This window comes from Dipodomys spectabilis, unplaced genomic scaffold (assembly GCF_019054845.1).
Source record: "Dipodomys spectabilis isolate Male_0828 unplaced genomic scaffold, ASM1905484v1 ptg000108l, whole genome shotgun sequence".
NCBI lineage: Eukaryota > Metazoa > Chordata > Mammalia > Rodentia > Heteromyidae > Dipodomys > Dipodomys spectabilis.
The window spans coordinates 8,736,735-8,758,468 of record NW_024870785.1 but is presented as its reverse complement, the minus strand read 5'-3'; the positions used below and the strand labels follow the sequence as shown (position 1 = coordinate 8,758,468).

The 21,734-nt window shown below is 38.7% G+C and overlaps 1 protein-coding gene across 2 annotated transcripts in view; it reads left to right on the top strand.

The window, feature by feature from the left end:
• Positions 1 to 233: 233 nt before the first annotated feature.
• Myef2 (myelin expression factor 2) overlaps positions 234 to 21,734 on the top strand; it is a 26,894-nt gene continuing 5,393 nt past the window's right edge. Inside the window, exons 1-14 of one of the 2 annotated variants that reach the window (XM_042687602.1) lie at positions 234 to 424; positions 6,816 to 7,024; positions 8,240 to 8,292; positions 9,505 to 9,512; positions 9,611 to 9,704; positions 12,371 to 12,562; positions 13,433 to 13,586; positions 14,121 to 14,170; positions 14,286 to 14,349; positions 17,304 to 17,405; positions 19,396 to 19,446; positions 19,733 to 19,801; positions 20,113 to 20,211; positions 20,487 to 20,558. In XM_042687602.1, coding sequence (XP_042543536.1) covers positions 234 to 424; positions 6,816 to 7,024; positions 8,240 to 8,292; positions 9,505 to 9,512; positions 9,611 to 9,704; positions 12,371 to 12,562; positions 13,433 to 13,586; positions 14,121 to 14,170; positions 14,286 to 14,349; positions 17,304 to 17,405; positions 19,396 to 19,446; positions 19,733 to 19,801; positions 20,113 to 20,211; positions 20,487 to 20,558 — 1,408 coding nt within the window. The remainder of the gene's footprint in view (positions 425 to 6,815; positions 7,025 to 8,239; positions 8,293 to 9,504; positions 9,513 to 9,610; positions 9,705 to 12,370; positions 12,563 to 13,432; positions 13,587 to 14,120; positions 14,171 to 14,285; positions 14,350 to 17,303; positions 17,406 to 19,395; positions 19,447 to 19,732; positions 19,802 to 20,112; positions 20,212 to 20,486; positions 20,559 to 21,734) is intronic. The other variant, XM_042687603.1, reaches the window with a different exon arrangement.

The window sequence follows — 21,734 nt, the reverse complement described above, 5'->3', positions numbered from 1 at the left end:
CCTCTCGACCGGTTCTCGCGAGATCCAGGGCGCGGCGTGAGCGCTCGGGGCCTTTTCAAATCGGGATCCGTTAGCGCTTTCCCCCGGCCGCGGCCGCCGCCGCCGCCGCCGCCGCCATTGTCGCGTCCCGAGGCCTCCCCGCCCCCCACGCCCCCAGCCCTCCCCGCCCCCCCCCCCCCCCCAGCGCGCGCGAGGCGGGCGGCCGAGGCGGAGCCGGCGGCGGCGGCGGCGGGATGGCGGACGCCGACAAGCCCGAGGTGCCGGCCGCGGCCGCCGGGGAGCACACCCCGCATCCTCCTCCTCCTCCTCCTCCTCCTCCTCCTCAGCCCGCCGAGCCGCCGGGCGAGCCGCGGCGGGAAGCGCAGCCCCCGGAGCCCGAGAAGCCGGCGCCGCCGCACAGCAGCAGCTCCAACGGCGTCAAAATGTATTGTCCCTGCCGGGCCGGGGCCGCGGGGCCGCGGGGCTGAGGGCCGGGCCGGGCGGCGGCGGCGGCTCGGGGGACCCCGGGCCTCGGCCGGGCCTCGGCGGGCCCCGAGGCCGGTGGGAGGCGCGGGGGGGGGGGGGGGCGGGGAGGGCTCCGGCCTGGCGTCCGGCCCAGGCCGTGCGCGGCGCGCGCGCACAGGCGGAGCAGGTGCAGCCGGGCGCCCGTAGGCCCCGGGGTGGGGGGGGGGCGGGGCGGGGCGGGGCGGGGGCGCGGCACCCCGAGGTCGCGCGTGGGGATGGGGCTGGGGGTAAGGGGAAGTGGGGGGTGAGGGAGGGCACCACCTCCTCTTCTTCCCTGACTGCAGCTGGAGACCGTTGGAGCTAATGCTCGGAGACCGCCATGGTTTGCAGAGGGCGTGTGTTCGTGTGTGTGTGTGTGTGTGTGTGTGTGTAAATGTGTGTAAATGTGTGTAAATCTGGGCCCCGTTGGGAAGGCCGGGAGTATCCAAGGATGACGTCATGCCCCCCACCTCCGACCTCGTCTTTCGAAGCCATCCCCCCTCCATCTCACACACACACACACACACACACACACACACACACACACAGACATAGCCATTCCCCCATCACACAGACACAGACACTCACACACACAGACACACAGCCATCCCCCCATCACACACACAGACACAGCCATCCCTCCATCACACACACACAGACACACACACACAGACACACAGCCATCCCCCCATCACACAGACACAGACACACACACAGAGACAGACACACAGCCATCCCCCATCACACACACACAGACACACACACAGAGACACACACACACAGAGACACACACAGCCATCCCCTATCACACACACACACAGCCATCCCCCATCACACACACAGACACAGACACACACACAGCCATCCCCCATCACACACACACACACACAGCCATCCCCCCATCGCACACACACAGACACACATACAGACAGACACACACACAGAGACACACACAGCCATCCCCCATCACACACACAGCCATCCCCCATCACAGACACACACACAGCCATCCCCCATCACAGACACAGACACACACACAGCCATCCCCCATCACACATACACACACACACTCACAGACACACACACCACAGCCATCCCCTATCACACACAGACACAGACACACACAGCCACCCCCATCACTCACACACAGACACACACAGCCATCCCCCCATCACACACAGACACAGCCATCCCCCATCACACACACACACAGACACATATACATACACACAGACACACACAGCCATCCCCATCACACACTCACACACATACAGACACACAGCCATCACACACACACACACACACACACACACACTTGGCTATGCAGTGTCTCATGTCAGGTTCCAGTGCTGGACCACTGGTCCATCCCCTAAATAAGATTGTGTGTGAATGCATCTGTGTGTGTGTGTGTGTGTGTGCGCGCGCATGTGCACACTAATGCTAGGGCTTGAACTCAGGGCCTGGGCACTGTCCCTTCTCTTTTGCGTTCAAGGCTGGCACCCTACCACTTGCACCAGAGCTCTGCTTTGGGCTTTTTTTTTTTTTTGCTGGTTACTTGGAGAGGAGCGTCTCATGGACTTTTCCTGCCCAGGCTGGCTTCAAACTTTAGTCCTCAGATCTCAGCCTCCCAAGGAGCTAGGATGACAGGTGTGAGCCACCAGGGCTCACACCTTTCAGTAAAAGAAAGCCTGCCACTTTTAGGGTTGCTTCTGTCACCAGTGCCCATAAACCATTTAGTGGACTCAAGTGCGTAACGTTTTTCAGTTAGCAGGCAGTGTGATAGGGACGTAGAAGGCTCTCACCTCTTGTGAGAGCATTGTCTGGGGGGCGGGGGTGCTGTATGAAGTCCAGCATTTATTTTCAACCCTGAAATTGACAGTGTGATACTACTTAAGGGAAAGCACCCCTTCCCCCTCCCAGGTCTGTCTCAAGAGCAGGAAGAATAAACACGCATTTATACTCAAATGGGGAACGTAAATAAATGTCTTTCTGACTTTTCTCCTGTGTGTAAATCTCTGAGGCTGTGTAGTATGACCTGGACCAGTCCGTTTCAGGATTGGTTGAATATAGCTCTCTCCCTAACTTGCTGATGACAGTCTTGCTCTTAAGTGAGTTTGAGTGGGCAGAAGAGAAGTGGCAGGTGTTAGAGATTGAAACTCAGTGGAGTTTGAGCGGAAAGTATGCGAGTACCTCAGTTATTGAGAAATCAAACTGCATGAAGCACCTTCTACCATGCCCACCAAAATGTTGAGTTTCAGGGAATTTGGAATTAAAATAGAAGTGAAACACAGTGGAGTGATAAAAACTGGATTGAATGTGGATAGAACACACTCTCCTCCCAAGTGGCGTTTATACTGTACACTTACAAGAGCTTTTTCTTGTCATTGTTACCTGAGCAATACAGTGTAACATTTTATTTCCTAGTAATTACATTGTATTAGTATCATAAGTAACCCAGAAATGATTTCAAGTATGTTTGAGGTTAGGAGGTTGTGCTTAGGGTTATATGCATAAACATTTTATATGAAGGACTTGAGCCTTTAAAAGCCTATAAAGGACCTGGGCCTTTTCTGGGATGAGGGGTAGCTTCCTGGAGCCTATTGCTTGTGGATACTGAACGATGACTGACTAACATGGGTATGTCAGCCTTTTTATTCTAAGAGTTGTTAAACCATCCTTATATTCAATTCTCACTTGATCCTAGTGTATGATCCTTTTATCAAAGATACAAAATTCTCTTATAGTATCTTCGTCTTGCTTTGTGATATCAGAGTCTTGTTAGCCTCCTAAAATATTTCCCAATCCTCTTCCATTCAGTATTTTCTTTGAAGAGTTACAGGACTGTTATTGATAAACATTTGTTAGAATTTATCAGTGTGGCTATTAGATCCAGAGAGTTTTAGTGTTGGGAGAGTTTTTCTTACTGATTCCATCTCCTTTTCCACTTAGAACTTTCTGATTCTTCATGATTCTTCATGTAGTGGGCTGTGTGTTTCTAGGAATTTATTCTAAGGCATCCAGATTGTTAGATAACTCTCCTGGATTCTCTTGTCATTTGTATTTATCAGTTGATAACTCTCTTGGATTCGCTTGTCATTTGTCAGTTGTAATTTCTCTTCTTGTTGATTTTTGTTGGTTGTGGGGCTTGAACTCTGGGCCTGGGCCTTGACTCTTCAGCTCAGAGCTAGCAAGGGCTCTACCACTTGAGTCACAACACCACTTCTGGTTTTCTACTGGTTTATTGGAGATAAGAGTCTCAAGGACTTTCCTGCCCTGGCTGGCTTTGAACTGCCATCCTGAGATCTCAGCTTCCTGAGTAGCTAGGATTACAGGTATTTTTCACCAGCACCCTGCTCTTTCTTGGGTTTTTGAGGAGTCTTTAAAGAATTTTTTTTTTCTCTTAGTGGCTAGTTTAGTGTTTGTCAGTTTTATTTGCCCTTTAAAAAAAATCAACTCCTAGTATTGTTAATCTATTTTATTATTTTTCTAGTGTATTTCACTTATTTATGTTCTGCTATTTGCTATTTTCTTTTTAACTAACTTTTTGGGCTTTTTTTTTCCCCCGAGTTCCTTGAGATATGAAGTTGAGATCTTTCTATTTCTCTTCTGAAATTGAGATTCACTTTGAATTTCCTACTGTAGCATTATGCTTCTAGAAATCACACATTAGTGCTACTTTTTTTTTCATTTGATGTTGGATATTGATTTTTCCTCAGATATTTAAACTATTATTTGAGTTAGGCATAATTCATTCTCAGAGGCAGATAAAAGTGACTAGATTCTTTAAATGCCTTAAAAAGGAGGGTTTGCCAAAATGAATAGATTGAGAATTAGTATATGGAATTCTGGATATAGTATCATTATTTTGATATCATAGTTTCTTTAAGAGTTTTTGCATTTATTTTTAACTTTCTCTTCATAGTGTATTTATGACACAGAATTCAGAAATTGTGGAGCTTTGGCTATTGGTAATTAAGTGACTTCACCCTTTTAGCCTCTAACCTAATATATATTCTGTAGATAAAACTCATTAAATTATCTATAGTGGTATTTAAAAGATGCTACTAGTTGTGGAAAAAGAAGAAATTGATCTCTTTTGTCACCCTTTAAGAAAATATTTTGAAGTACGTATAGTTAGGAAATTAGTGGTTTTTTTGTTTTTTGTTTTGATGAACTTGTGAGAATATTGTTAGTAAATGTCTACCATATTCATGGACAGCACCCCTCCCTGCCAGGTCAGAAATAGAAGGACATTATATTTCAGAATTTTATGCAATTTCACAATTGGTTTCATCCTGAGGAAAGTAAATAGAAGAAAAGGGATTTTTATGTTGATACTATACAGGTACCTGCTTACCTGAACAAAGAGTTATTTTACAAACATCCATTGAATTCTGCCTAGGCTCCCTGTTATGTAAATGAATTCTTAGGGGATTAAGAGGAAGAGTTTGTCATTGTGTCTGTTATACCCAGGAACCAGAGAAAAGACCTCTGTGCCTCTTGGCTGCTTGCCTCCATTTTCAAGAGTAGTACTCTGTTCTGACAGGAAGGTACTTTCTGGACAGGAGAGAAGAGCCCTTCTAGGTCATATCATTTCTCATGAGGGAATATATTTGGCAGTGAACAAGTCCCCATCAAGGTCTAGAAAGATGGAAAAGTAAGTTTGGTAGAAAGTCTCTTAATTCCAGCAGCTTTTCTGGCAGACAGTAATACAGTCTGTACTCGGATAGTATACTTATTAAGTGTTCATTCAAAAGTTCTTGTTCATTAAATACATGGTAAATGCAGCCCACATGCTAAATGCTGCTGATACTAAGGATATAGCCTTTATTCATAAAGGTAATGCTGTGTTTATGCCTGCTTACGGAATAGCTCAGCATGTTGTAAAACAGGTGTGTGTGGAGTTCTGTAGTGTGTACACTCTCAGAATGACTTAGAAAATAATTTATACCCTAGATTACGAAATACGGTTGGTTGTCAGAATAATCCAGGAAGCTTCAAAAAAATTAGGATTCCTGAGTATCATTCCTAGATAATTTCACTAGTATATGCTGTGAAATATTGCCTTAAAATAGATGCTTTGTTTAATGATTGCAATTTCACTAGAGTAATAGTAACTTAAGCCTGTTCTAAAAGATTCCTTTTGAAAGATAAATTGCATTTTAAATATGTTTACATTTAAACCTTAGAGATTTACATATAAGCCCTATAAACTTGAATATAAACTTTGAAGTATAGGGTTCATCTTAAATATACACCTATTTTCTATGGATGTCTATCTTGTGGTTGACTGTATAGCAGCATAATAGTTGCACTGTGATTCTGGTCTTTCAGATAGGATATTTTTCCAATTACATCTCATTAAATAAGATTTAGAAAATCCTGACTCATGTGTTATTGCTTCTCTCCTGTACCTGTCTCCTCATCGTATAGGTACTAGTACTAAGGAACTGTTCAACATGAAGATATTACGATACCACATAAATGTTTTGTATTTATGAAAGTTGTGAATAGAAGAAATTTGAGTTTCTTATGAATATATGAATATGAATGTTGATATCTAGACATGACTATATTTTGATTTTATATATATATATATATATATATATATTTTTTTTTTTTTTTTTTTTGTCGGTTGTGGGACTTGAACTCTGGGCTTGGGCGCTGTCCTTGTGCTCTTCAGCTCAAGGCGAGCGCTCTACCGCTCGAGCCACAGCACCACTTCCGGTTTTCTAGCGGTTTATTGGAGATAAGAGTCTCACAAACTTTCCTGCCCAGGCTGGCTTTGAACCGCAATCCTCAAATCTCAGCCTCCTGAGTAGCTAGGATTACAGGCATGAGCCACTGGTGCCAGGCTTAGATTCTATTTTTAATAAAAGGAAAAAGTTCCAGAAAGAATCCTGTTAACTTTCAAGAGATGAACTTTTCTAATATCTTGATGGGCCATCAATACCTGGCAATGCTTATCCCTTTTTTAGATAGGGTCTTGAAAGTTTTTGCTTGGCCAGCTTGAGATCCTCCCACTTAATGCTTCCTATGTAGCTGGGATGATAGGCTGCACCATGAACGCTCCCCTGTAATAACAAGTAGTGTGATGGGAGAAAACTGGGTTTTGGGATGCTTGCAATAATTTAATGTGAAAGAAAGTGAGGATTGTTAACTGAGACACTGTCAGGTTTGCTAATTGCTCAAACCCATGATAATTCAAAGTTACTGGGTCAGCTCTTAAGGTTCAGTTTAGTTGAAAGTTTTGTGAAGTATTAAATTATTTGTTCAATATAGACTTGCATTCTTAGAAGTACAACTAAAGGGCATTTTTTAAAAATTTACAGGGAAAATGATGAATCCGTGAAGGAAGAGAAATCTGATTTAAAAGAAAAATCTACTGGAAATAAGAAGGCCAATCGATTTCACCCTTATTCAAAAGACAAGAATTTGGGCAGTGGAGAAAAGAAGGGTCCAAATCGAAACAGAGTTTTCATTAGCAACATTCCTTATGACATGAAATGGCAAGCTATTAAAGATCTGATGCGAGAAAAAGGTAACTATTTCTGAAGTAACCCACTGTTGGATAATCTTCATGTAGGAAGGGGAGGAAACTAAGCAAGGTTTTTTTTATTCCTCTTAGCCACACAGACTCAAAAATCTGATTTTTATTTCTTGACATATGAACTAATCTTTTCACTTCCTTTCCCTTGACACAACAATTGTATTACAATGTAGTAGAGATAAATGAAGTACTTCTCTTTTTTACCATTTTGGTGGGATAGTAGCGAGCCAGCATTTGCATGCCACCAAGAATTTTGTTAATGTGATTGCTTTGTCTAGTTGAAGCTTTATAGATTTTAAGGGACTATTGCATTAGTTACAATATATTTAGCGTGTTAATGTATGAACAATAAGGTTTGACTATATATTTCCAAAAGCTGTTTTGTTACTATCTTGGTGGAGTCTGGAATCTGGCTGTGGAATTCATTTTGTTTGCATTGTCATGACTGCTCTGATGCTGTCTTTGCAGTTCTATATTAAAATTGCGTTACTGCGGTTGCAATTTTGTTTTCAGGCTAATCTGAAAACATTCATCTTATATACATGGTTGATTTTGGGGAAAATAATTTTAATACTTGACTTTGTAAAAGTTAGTTCTGCTACCTCTTGAAAAATTGTTTCAACTGTCTGTTAACTATGTACTTGGCTTTGAGGCTGATCTCTTTTAATAAATTTAAAAAATTGCATTGGTGTATCTGTTGTAAGGTGACAACTATTTGATTGGTTTTATTCATTGACTTTATTTAGTGTGTGGCTTGCTGTGAAGCATGACTTGTAAATTGAGTTTACTGATGGCAAACATGATTGAAGACATTCAGGTAGCAAGTCACCTTAAAACAGCTGTTGTGTGTAGGCTGACCAAAGTTATTTGAAAAGCGCTAATGTTGTTAATATGATAGGCCAAGGGACCATTTGTATTTATATGTGCATTTGTTCACCAACTATATCATGCTGGCCAAAATATGATCTGTAGTATGAAATAGGTTAATATAGTGGTTAGCTTTTTTTAGAGAATGTGGATGATGTACATTTCTGAAAATTAGTTAAATTTGCATAGCCATTGACAGGAGGTATGTTGGTCTGGTTTTGATTGTTGGTGAATAATAGGTGCTTTTCTGTAGAGTTGTGCACAGGTGTGCAGTAAAGCAAGATACTGGTGTTTAAATGTATTGTTTCTTGGTATCTTCCTTTTGTATGTCTTATGTAGTTGGTGAGGTTACATACGTGGAGCTCTTTAAGGATGCGGAAGGAAAATCAAGGGTAAGTGCTGTGGGCAATCATCTGCTTGAGGTTTAAAAGTTCCTCAGCAGTTTACTTTTTGTATAATGTACCAGTTTTTGGAAACTTAAGTTTCATTTCGTTTTACTTTATTATGTAAGATTTGAGGTTTTATACTAGCAAGTCTGACACTTATACCAACCAAACTAGCTGCTTGGAAGGGATGGGTTTTGTAAATGTTTTAAAGGACATTCAATTTTTTTCTAATGTTTAAGGTAATGCTTCTTCTTAGCCGCTAAGATTTTACCATAGGAATTTTATGTTGTACTTTGATGTCTTCAGGGATATTTTAAAAGTCGCTGAATTGATACTATTTCCTAAGAGTTTTAGGAGAGGCCTATAACTAAAAGGTGTTAATTCAAAATGTATTTTTGAAATTTTTATTGAAAAGATTAATTTGGTAGCCTGCAGGACTACATAAGAGGCAGTGCTCTGACCAGTTGGTATGAATGATATTGATGATTAAATTGAAACATGATGAATTGGTTAATAATATATTTTAATTTTTAGCAACTGGAATAAAATATACTGAAGAATATAATGGAAAGCTATTAACTATTTCATTATATTAACAAACATTAGTTGGGTACATGAGAAATAAAACTTTGTCATCACATTCAAATGGCATTATAAGCAATAATCACAAGAAATTATTTTTAAATATGGTTCTATAATTTTCTTTAACATAGGTGAGTTTTTTCCATACTTGAAACTGGGTGCTATTAAATTGTGTGCAGCCAGTTCTAATCTAATAGAGAACTTTAATAACAATAAAACATTCATTTGCTCTTTTGATTAGAGTTGCAAAATATATTGTTTACATACTTTGAAAGTATTTGTGCCGGTAATGACCACATATAATGGAACATTCAGTTTCTTCCTTGGTTTGATTGAATGTTAGTTTTAAGAAGGGCTAGAGTTCAGCTCCCACAACTGACAAAAAGAAAAAAGAAAAAAAGGAAAATGTGCTCTACGCTGTTACATGCTATTTCTACCATTTCAAAGTGTTAGACTTAAAATTTTATCAAAAATTTGTGGTCTCTTGCCTGTTATGTTCTGGAGGTGGCATAAAAAACAAAACATGATTTTATATTAATTACTCTTGATTGAAATGTTAGAATCCACCATTTACTTCATCTACTGATGTAAAACTTTTTTTCTTTTGCATATATTGACAAATCTACTTGGATATAGGGTTGTGGGTAAGAATTTTTTTCTATCTTAAGTCAAATTAAACTTCTGACTGGAAAAAAAGGCTCTTAATACATAAATATTTTTATACATTTTTTTCCCTATGAAGTGTGGTTGAATTCAAAGATGAAGAATTTGTAAAGAAAGCACTAGAAACTATGAACAAATATGACCTTAGTGGAAGACCTCTGAATATTAAAGAGGTAAGATTAATTATATTTAGAATTTAAATGTTTAAGTGTAAGCACGTGCGTGCGTGCGTGCGTGCGTGTGTGTGTGTGTGTGTGTGTGTTTTGGGCCTGGGGTTTGAATTTAGGGCCTGGGCACTGTCCCTGAGATACTTTTTCTCAAGGCTAATGCCTTCACTTGAGCCATAGTAACACTTCCGGCTTTTACTGAGTAGTTTATTAAGTAAGAATCTCATGGGATTTCCTGTCCAGGCTGGCTTTGAATTGCAATCCTCAGACTTCAGCCTCCTGAGTAGCTAGGATTACAGGTGTGAGCCAGCAGTACCTGGCTCTTGCTTTTGTTAAATTTTCATTTTGGTAACGTATTCGATAAAAAATTTTAAGCATAAATGCTTGTTAAAGCACTGTGTACTAATGATAAACTTACTTGTACATGATTTCCTATTTGCTCTTCAGTAGCTTGTTTTGGGGCTTCAATTCAGGGCCTGGGCACAGTCCCTGAGCCTTTTTGTTCAAGGATAGCACTCCAGCACTTGAACCACAGCTCCATTTCTGGAGTTTTTGGTAATTAGTTGGAGATAAGCATCTTATGTGCTTTCCTACCCAGGCTGGCTTTGTTCTGTGATCCTTAGATCTTAGCCACTTGAGTAGCTAGGGTCACAGGTGAGAGCCACCGGTGCCTGGCTCTTTCCACTGTTGCTTAGAAAAAAATAGTTTATTAGATGCTAAAAGCCAAGGCCATATCATCAGAGTCTTTAAAGTTTTAGCATGTTGTGGAATACTTATGAGGTTCTGGCTGATGCAGGATGCGTCCATTTTTAACTTAAGGGGGAAGAATGGTCAAATTTGTTCTCACTGAATGAGGAGGGATTTATCTAATAGATCTTTTAAAATTAAGATTACTAAAGGCATCCCCTTTTCTGGGAATTTTTGACTTACGAATGTGTGATTGGCATGAATCTTAAGGAAAGTATACTTCCAATTCTCTAGAAGATCTTAACATTACAATTTTTCCCCACATAAGTAAGTGGAGATTAGAGTAGTTGTAAATAATAAAGAACCTCTAAAAATTAGCAGTCACTGACTTAACAGGCTGACAGAATGGGGGAAAGAAGAATAAAAACTGTTAGGCTGTTTGTTTTATGTATATACATATATAGTTATAAATCGTTATCACACATAAGACAAATCAAATCATAGAAATATGCTTTATTAATGTTAAGCACAAACAACATATGTATCTTGATAGAAATGTCTGTTTTGTCTTCTTTCCCACATAGGTAAGTACTCTTCTAAATTTAGTGTTCTTACATGCTTTTTGAGTTCTCAGATCTGAAATATTTATTAAACTTAAAGTTTTATAATATTTTGATGTTTATTTCTTTACTTTTGTAACGCTTTTATTTCTTAGTACTGAAAAATGTATTACTGAAAAATGTATTCATCCTTTCACAGCCATCTTGGCTGTGAAAGCTTTTTTGGGGGAGGTAATTGGAGATAAGAGTCGCATGGACTTTTCTTTCCTGGGCTGGCTTCAGACCTTGATCCTCACTTCTCAGCCTCCTGAGTAACTAGGAATACAGGCATGAGCCACTGGTGCCCAGCTCTTTTCCTTCCTTCCTTCCTTCCTTCCTTTTCTCTCTCTCTCTCCCCGCCTCTCCCTTCCCCCTCTCTCTCCTTTTTTTTTTGTTGCCTGTCCTGCAGCTTGAACTCAGGGCCTGGGCATTGTCCTTGAGACTCTTTGCTCAAGGCTGAGACTCTACAACTTGAGCTATAGTGCCCTTCCAGCTTTTTCTGTTTATGTGATACTGAGGTATCGAACCCAGGGCTTCATGCATTCTGGGCAAGCACTCTACTACTAAGCCACACTCTCAGCTCCCTTTTTAAAAAAAATTGGTATTTGCTTAACAAAGTTTGCAGATAGTAGAGTTGATGGCTTCCTTTACTGTAACTATTTGACATTGCAGATGATAGTATGTGGTCAGTTTATATATATATTTGTGTGTATGTGTTTTTGTTTTTTTGTTTGCATTATACCTAGTAGAATGAGAGTGAGAAGTATATTTAAACTGGCTTTTTTATGTTCAGATAGAATATTTCTCTTTTAAAATTAATAGACTTAAACAATGCCTATTTTAATTCTTTACTTGGATACTTAGATTCTTTTATCTCTCTCCTACTCCTATCTCAGAATATAATTATTATTGAAGAAGGTAAGAAGTTAGAGAGTGAATATAATTGTATTTTGTTCAGAGGGAAATTTACCAGTTACATACACCCCATTATCCCTCTATAACAGTCTGTTATACTCTTGAAAAGCTTTGAGTTAGTCTAATTTGATCTTCTATTGGGCATCCTGTATTTTTTGCAGGGCGGGGGAAAGGAGTCACATTATGTGTATGGACTATGCTTGCTCACTAGCATGAAGGCAGGATTAAACTAATTTCAAGTTCTCAAGTGACTTTTAGTGATTGGAGAAAGGCATGTAACTGACATTCCTGGAGACAAAAATATTGTGCCAGTTTGCACATTTTTATGGGACTCAATTTTTTGGATGAGAAAAAAACAAGAGGTTCAATAATTTGAGCCAGATGGCTTAATTACTGTAGAATTTGAACTTATTTTAATTATATAGATTTATGGCTGTATTTGGTAGCTTTTAACATTCAATGTGTTTATAGGATCCTGATGGAGAAAACGCCCGTAGAGCATTGCAACGAACAGGAGGGTCATTTCCAGGAGGACACGTCCCAGACATGGGATCAGGGTTGATGAATTTGCCACCTTCAATTCTCAATAATCCAAACATTCCGCCTGAGGTTATCAGTAATTTGCAAGCTGGTAGACTTGGTTCTACAATTTTTGTTGCTAATGTAAGTTTTAGTCTAAAATTAGTTTGAATCCTTGGGTCTAATTATGAGATTGTATAGTTAGATGTATGGGTTACAGTTTTCTAGAAGATTGCTTACTTTTTTACTAAGTAAGTAAAAACTGTAGTTACTGTAAAATCAAACCCAATTTGAGGTGAGAGTCTAATACAAGTATTGAGGATTTTTAAAACAGAACGGTGGAATTTATAAACAGTTGCAGTTCTTGAAATTATTTATTTTATACATATATCTGTTCATATTAGAAAGGAGGTTGTTTTTTTTTTTTTTGGTTGGGTGTGGGTCTTGAACTCTGGGCCTGGGCACCGCCCCTGAGCTCTTCACTCAAAGCCAGCACTCTACCACTTGAGCCACAGCGCCACTTCCAGTTTTCTGCTGGCTAATTGGAGATAAGAGTCTCATAGACTTTCCTGCCCAGGCTGGCTTTGAACTTCAGTCCTCAGATCTCTGCCTCCTGAGTAGATAGGATTACAGGTATGACCACTGGTGCCCAGTGGGATTTTCATTCTTGTAGCCTTGATATCTGTGAGTGTGTATACTGTGCTTAGTTTGTCATTTGTTCTGAGCTCTTGAAATTGGAATGGGCAATACTTTGCCCAAACTGAACTTCTCCTGGTGAAAATAGTCTGAATTTCAAATGTACAGAAGAATCGTTGAGATATGATTTGCAGAATTAAAGAAGAAGAATAAAGGGATGAAGTAGATAAAGCTGAACTGATTTTAAACAACTTACAGTGATAGTACTTGAACATTTATAGTTCTTTTTGGTTTTGAGAGTTTAAAAAGATTATGTTGTATTTTTACATGGGGGAAGGGGCTTATTAGATATGTAACTTTATTCAATTTTATGTCAAGCTTGACTTCAAAGTTGGTTGGAAAAAGCTAAAGGAAGTGTTCAGCATAGCTGGAACTGTAAAGCGAGCAGACATTAAAGAAGACAAGGATGGCAAGAGCAGAGGGATGGGCACTGTGACTTTTGAGCAAGCAATTGAAGCAGTTCAAGCAATTTGTATCCTGATCTGTATTTTAGTATTGTTTGCTGCTAAAACGATGCATTGCAGAAGATAGATAGCATTCTTTAGACATGATGGAATTTAAGGTTGCCTAGCTTAGGAATCTGTTAGATTTTACTCTCCTGAACATAAAACTTGACTGTGTCTATGTACTAAAATCACTCTTAGAACTTGAATTAGCCTCATAGTACAGGGTTGATGGGAGCTCTTTTCTGTTCTCCCTTTCTACCGCCACTGTCTGCCTACTTGCTTTTGATAACTGTTAATTAACAAGTCTCATTCAAAGCAATCATGCTTACCTTGTTAATTTTCTTTTTTCAGTGGTTGAATTAAAAGAATACCTTATTTATCAGATAAAGCTATAAAGCAAAGAAAGGATTTTCCTTGAGTATATGAAAGAGACTAATACAAGTAAATTCTAAAGGTGTTAAAATATTAGAGAATAGTTGGAGAGTCCTTTAATAAGATAATTTAATGTTCAGTATAATTTTATTGTCATATTAACTGGCTTTCCTTAACTGAACCAACAGCAATGTTCAATGGACAGTTTTTATTTGATAGACCTATGCATGTGAAAATGGTGAGTTCTTATATATCACTTTAAATTCCAACCTCTTCCAGTCTTTATTTTCTATAATCAGCATTACCATTTTCTTTAGAAATATATTAACTGTAATAAACTTCTTTGCAATTAGGACGACAAGTCTGTTCCTCATGAAGACTACCGTTCACATGATAGTAAAACACCACAGTTACCACGTAAGTAAAAGCTATTATCAGAAATAATAGCCTATTTGGTTTGCTAATAAGCAAAACTTTTGTACATGTATCCAAGTTGTTCACAGTTTTGGATTAGTTTGGAGTGTTGGAGATGGTTTTATTGTATTGATCAGAAAGATTTAAGAAGCTGGGCACATGCAGGCTCACACCTGTAATCCTAGCTACTCTGTAGGCTGAAATCAGAGGGTCATGGTTCAAAGACAGCTAAGGGAGGAAAGTCCTTGAGACTCTTATCTCCAATTAACCTCCAGAAAACCAGAGTGGCTCTGTGGCTCAAAGTGGTAGAATGAAATGCTTTGAACAAAAGGGCTCAGGAACAGTGCCCAGGCCCTTAGTTCAAGCCTCATGACCAAACTAAAAAAAAAAAAAAAAAAAAATCCTTAAATGTGTATTGTTCTCACATTAGTTTTAGTTTTTAACCAAATGTGGTCAGAAAATATGATCTTTGGGATTTTTTTTTTAAATTTTATTTTATTTTATTTGAGAACATACTGTACAGAGGGGTGGGATTTTTTTTTGAAATTCATTTGTACAAAATTATGAGTGGTCTGTCATCTGGCCCATTTTGGTAAGTATTCTAGATGTGGTTGGGAGTGTTGTTATATGTCAAATCAAATTAGTAAATTATTCCAGTTGTTTCATGACCTTACTGATACTTGCTCTATCAATTACTGAGATGTTTATGGTAAAATCTCTCATTTGAAGGATAGATTTGTGTATGTTTTCTTATTTTTGTCTGAATAGCATGAAGTTGAATTAGTAGGGACATACAGGATTAGAATTAATACAGTTGTCCTGTGAATCCAGCAATTTATTACATAATGAGTCTGTGGAATAACCTTTAAGTTCTTTGTGTAATGTAGATGTAAATGACAGTTTTGCTTTTTATAAACTACCTTTCCCTCGTTTTTCCTCACTCCCTTTTGCTCAGATTGCTGTATGTGATAAATGGCAACTTGCTCATTCCCTATGCTTCTGATATTGTTACTTTTGGGTGAAAACAATGTTTTTGAGTTCCAGTCTGATTTTCTTATTCTGAGATGTGTTATTTTCCTTTTCTTTCTTGGTTCCTTGTCACTTGTCAGAGATGAAAAGATGGTACTTGGTTTGCATGTAAGCATTGGTGTGCATTGGTTTCTGGAAGTCTGTGTTTATAGGTGGAATAGGAAAATATTTTCCTCATATTTGTCTTTACAATAATATGACATGCTTGTCTAATTTTAAAGATTTCCATGGCAATTCCTGGGCCCCAGTCTGGGCTATTCTGCCCATGCATGGGTGGGCTCAGTGCATCTGCACATCTTTGGCGACTGGCCTTAGCTTCTGCCCCTTTGTTCTGGGCAGCAGCTCTGAACCCCACTTGACCTGGTTCCTTGGGTCTGTCCTTGGGCTCTGGGGATCTCCAGGCCGTACTCTGGCCTGGGCTGGAGCCTGACCTCTTCTTTATCAGCTGTTCGCTCTTTGCCTGGAGGCCCAGTAAAGCCCTCTGCTTAGCTGCCCTGGAAATATGTCCCCATTGTACTTTTCACCCACTGCCTGAGTTTCTTTTTTTAATTCTTTCTCTTCCTCCCCTCCCCTCCCCTCCCCTCCTTCCCTCCCTCCCTCCCTCCCTCCCTCCCTCCCTTCCTTCCTTCCTTCCTTCCTTCTTTCCTTCCTTCCTTCCTTCCTTCCTTCTTTCCTTCCCTCCTTCCTTCTTTCCTTCCCTCCCTCCCTGTGCCTGGGCGCTGTCCCTGAGCTCTTCAGCTCAAGGTGAGTGGCCTACCACTTGAGCCACAGCGCTACTTCCAGTTTTCTGGTGGTTAATTGGAAATAAGAGTCTCATGGACTTTCCTGCCTAGGCTGCCTTTTGAACCATGATCTTCCGATCTCTAGCCTCCTAAGTAGCTAGGATTACAGGCGGAGCCACCAGTGCCCTGCTCCGCTTTCTGCTTTTTGTGGTTAATTGGAGATGACAGTCTCATAGACTTGGCTGTCAGGGCTGGCTTTAAACTGTGATTCTCAGATCTCAGATTCCTACGCAGCTAGGATTATAGGCGTGGGCCACTGGTGCCTGGCAAATTTCATTACTTTTAAAGTCATCAAATTTTCGAAAGTTCATTTTCATCTAATTTATTTATTTTTAGAAAGTTAATACAAGAAATCCTGGATTCAAAGAAGTTTTGAATTCTAGTCGTAGTTATCAAATACATACATACATAAAGGTTAATGTGCAAGTAACTTAAGGGCTCATAAATTTCCTCCTGTATGAATAGTAGATATGAAAACACAGTAGGGGCTGGGAAGGTGGCTCAGTGGTAGAGCGCTTGCCTTGCATGCCTGAGGCCTGCGTTCGATTCCTCAGCACCACATAAGCAAAAACAAAAAAGCCGGAAGTGGTGCTGTGGCTCAAGTGGTAGAGCGCTAGCCTTGAGCTGAAGAGCTGAGGGACAGCGCCCAGGCCCAGAGTTCAGGCCCCATGACCGAACCCAAAAAAAAAAGAAAAGAAAACACAGTACCATATAAATGTAAATAAATATTAATGATCCTAGGTAATGTAATAATTTTCTTTATTCAATATTATGTTTTCATGTCTATTGACTTTTTAGTTTGATTTGGACCATCTTAAATGTAATCCTTAGTTTTTTAGTGGTTCTGTACATTTGTTCAAAATGTTCATTTTCAGATATCTATGTTGTTTGTAAAGTATGATCTATTGTTTAAAATCCTGTTGGCAGTTTGTCTTTAAATAGAATACAACCTCAACTTGTTTTGTCAAATATTTGACATTAATCAATGGTATTAATCAGTTTTGACTTTGATGCTTTCTAAATGAAAACAAGAGCTCGTGCTCTTATTTGCAGACTGGAAACAATTGAGTGATACTATTACAAGAGTACAGATATTTAAAAATTTTAGTGTCAGGTAGTTGTATCATATTTTTATTTATGTTTTAGGTGGTCTTGGAGGCATTGGAATGGGACTTGGTCCAGGAGGACAGCCTATAAGTGCTAGCCAGTTGAACATTGGAGGCGTAATGGGAAATCTAGGTCCAAGTGGTTAGTAATCGTTCTTCTTTTAAAATGATATATTTGTCATATAATAAGGTTTTTATTTACTTTGTCATAAAGTTTAAAGGATTCTTTTTAATAGGTATTTAGGATATCTCTAATTTGCAAAGGGAATAAAACCTTGAGAGAGCAGTTAAAACAAACAAGGTTAGACAAAGTACAGGAAGGTCCCTCTGAGACTAGTCTGGATAGAGTGAAGCTTTTAGCATTGTAGATATTGAAATGTTTTTATGACTTAAGGAGAATTCTCAACATCGTGCCATGTTTATTGTGGTTATACAGTATTTGTGGAATGGCTGAATGCTACTATATCATAGCAATGTCACTTGTTAATTTAGGAAGTTAGTCTCTTAGGTAGCTAGCTCATTATGTGGACTTAGTTGCTTATTCATAGAATGATTTTCAACCTTTTTGGTGTCAAGACTCTTTATACTCTTAGAATTTGTTAAACCCTCCTGTGATTTTATGTGGTTATTTACTGTAATATTTACTGCCATAGTAAACAAATATTATAAAAATTATTTGTTTAAAGCTAGCAGTAATTAAGCTTAACTCTATTCTTAACCCTTAAAATTATATTTTATATATAACATATAATTTGTAACAAATAAATTTTTTGGCAGTGCTTGGGGGTTGAATTCAGGGTCTTGTGCTTGCTATATAGGTTTTTTTTTTTTTTTTTCCCCTTGTTGGTCGTGGGGCCTGAACTCTGGGCCTGGGCACTGTGCCTCAGCTCTTCAGCTCAAGGCTAGTGCCCTACCACTTGAGCCACAGCACCCTTTGGCTTTTTCTGCTTATATGGTGCTGAGGAATCGAACCTAGGGCCTCATGCATGCAAGGCAAGCACTGAGCCACTTTCCCAGCCCGCTAAAGGTTTTCTAACACTTGAACCATACTTCCAACCTTTTAAAATTATTTTTCAAAGAAGTTCTTAAATTTATGCCTACACTGACTGGACTGTGATCCTCCAATTTATACTTCCTCTGCAGCTGGGAGATAGATGCATGCTACCACATCCAGCTTTTTATTAATTGAATGAGAGGTCTCATTAATTTTTTGCCCATGCTGGCATGATTTCAGATCTGATCTTAGCCATCTGTATGAGCCACTATATTCAGCTTTACATAAGTACAATTTTTAAGAAAATAAACTATTTCCAATGAAATAGCAAGTGAGAAGAAAGGCATTTTGTGTATCTCTTTAATGTTTCATTTATAATTCTTTTATATCTGCTTCATTCAGTTTGTATGGTATCAAGACATTATGTAGTCTCTAGACCATTAGATGTTATATTTAGGAGAGAACGACAGTAAAACAGTCAAATTATATTAGTCGTGTTTGAAGTGATTTTGATGGATGCTCATTTTGTTAACAGACAAGACAAATAAATGATATCAGAGTCTTACTTTTTTGAGATGCTATAATCATATTCTAAATTATGAGGGTAGTTCTTACAATTATTCTGATGCAAACATTTTCTTCCTTACCTTTAAGCTGTCATATACCTCACCTTCCTAAAGTTCTACTATTTTTCCATTTGTTTATCCATTTATTTACTTCTCCCTTTTCTTTGAGCTGTCATATCCCTCATATTCCTAAACACATACTATTTAATATTATTTACGTATTTATACATAATACTGTGTTTACTTTCTGGGCTGATGATTAAATATGCTGTTCGGTGTTTCTTTGTATGCTTTGAAAGAAAGCAAATGAGTTGGGTACACATGTCTAGGTATGCTCTCCCTTGATGTTGTATGACTAGGGAGTTTTGCTTTCTTGTCTAATAAATATTCAGAGGTCTTTTTGATGATAACTGCTATGGCATGGCACTTGAAACCATTTTCTGTATCCTGCTGCTTTTCTTATACTAAGTGTTCCACTGTGGATATACCAGTAATGTTTGTTTTCTATAATATCATTGTTTAGTCACAAAGATATGATTCACTGAAAGTACATACTTTATATTTTATTTGAGGTATGGGAATGGATGGTCCAGGGTTTGGAGGAATGAATAGAATTGGAGGAGGTATGTAAAACATACTTTGTTGTTGTTGTTTACATGTACCTATTGCCACTCTTAAGAAACTAGAACTGTGTTGAGAATTCTAAGGAAAAAAAAGCCATGCTTTAGTGTTGGCTCATGCAGAAATTGAGCCAGGTAGATGCTTAAGCGAAGATAAGTGTTAAGAAGTAGCCCAGCCCGTACAAGGGAGGGTGCATGACGAGCTTACAGTGAGACTTTATATTTACAAAATGTACCTTTCATCTCTACAACTGACAGTAAAATCTTAAAATTAAACTTTATTTTGTAGGAATTGGGTTTGGTGGTCTGGAAGCAATGAATAGCATGGGAGGATTTGGTGGAGTTGGTCGAGTGGGAGGTAGGTAAATGCATATAGGAGGATGTTATATTGTATTGACTTTTCCTTAGTATTAAAATACCCCTCTCCTTCACTTAGGCATGGGTGCTATAGATGTCTTCAGAAGGCATATGGGTGCTAGGGGATAAGGACATGCATAGCAGAAATGGGGATGGTATGTGTGGTGTGTGAGGTAAGTTGGACAAACCATAGATTATTTGTATTGATGTTATTTGCTGTCTTTTTCCAGTTTAGTTTAGACATACTCTTGAATGGTTTTCCTTGCATTGATGTATTTGAAAAAGGGTTAATTTGTTGCACAATCTTTTCAGAGTTATACCGTGGTGCGATGACTAGTAGCATGGAGCGAGACTTTGGGCGTGGTGATGTTGGAATAAACCGAGGCTTTGGCGATTCCTTTGGTAGACTTGGTAGGGCTGGCTGCATATTTCTTTCCTTTTTCAGGTTATATTTTCAAAATTTGTTCTTTTTTTTGTGTAAAACCAGAAATTTATAATGTTTCACAGGATTTATTACCTGAAGAAAAACATTAGATTTTAATGTATTAGTTTTTTCACTTATGTATTTGGATTCTATTTCCAAAAGACTTTATACTGTTCAATTATTGTACATTTTCTGAAAGCATAGCATCTTAAAGTATAATTATTTAAATTAATTAGTATATTATCTTTCCATCCTTGTTTAGGCAGTGCAATGATTGGAGGGTTTGCAGGAAGAATAGGAGCTTCTAACATGGGTCCAGTAGGATCTGGAATAAGTAGGTTTAAATTTTTTTAGAATTTATTCAGTAATATTTGAGTGTTTGCAAAGACCTTTCAAGAGTAGTTATTGTAGTGTTGTAATACTTTGTTCTCATATGCCAATATGCCTTACCATAATTTGAGAAACTTTGATAGTTAATGAGCTAAGCCTTTCTGTTTGATCATCAGTGTTTGAAATTTCTCAACTTTGAAGTTTACTTCCTTGATATCGCTAACCTATGTTTTAAATATTAGTCAATTAAAAAACTATCTTTCTACCTAAGGAATCTGGGGATTTCTATGAGCATACAGCAGGGATAACTGTTGCTTTGGCACCAATCTTACCTCCATTTTATTTTTTATAATAGCTACTAGTTTATTTCATCTTTAAACACCTTATGTCTTTTTGGTAGATGCAAATGTAACGGTAACTTTTAGTTGAAGGCAAAGATTTAAACAGGTTTTTGTTTCCTTGACTCTTACACCTTTCCCACAAGAGCAGTTGAAACACTTGAGAATGCTAAATCTCTCCTCTTTGCACTACCAAATTTTAGGCCTTGTATTTAAGCCTTAATGCATGACTTAGTTTTGACCTCTGTTGCCTGCTGAGTCATGGTCTGTGAACCCTCCATATTTTATTGACTTCCTTTAATTTATGGAATTTTACAAGCCGAAAATAAAATCTAAAATCCTATCAGTTTAAGACATTTACTTCCATCATACCTTTCTCATTTTATTCCTGATAAAATACTGGGTCATGAGCTTAAACTTGGCTAAGCTTGGACCATTGCTTGGCTTTTTGGCTCACAGTTGGTGCTCTACCACTTGAGCCATGTCCCTGTCCAGCATTTTTCTGATTAATTGGATATGGAGTTTCAAAACCTTTCACAGACCTTTTTACCCCAGCTAGCTGTGAACCTCAAACCTCTAGTTCTCACTCTCCTGAGTAACTAGAATTATAGGTATGAGCTACCCCTCTCATCTAGCTTTTAGCATTGGTCATTTTCCTGTTCATTGTAACTTTCCTATCTTCTCCCTTTATCTCAATGTTCTTACTTATGTTTCCCTACTTTTATAATTTTTTATTAACTGAAAGAAAATTTGAAGGTGATGTTAATTTTTAGAATTTTCATGCGTGGTAATATTAGGTACAAAAAAGAATAATAGTTTAAGGTTGGAAGAATGAAAAGGGC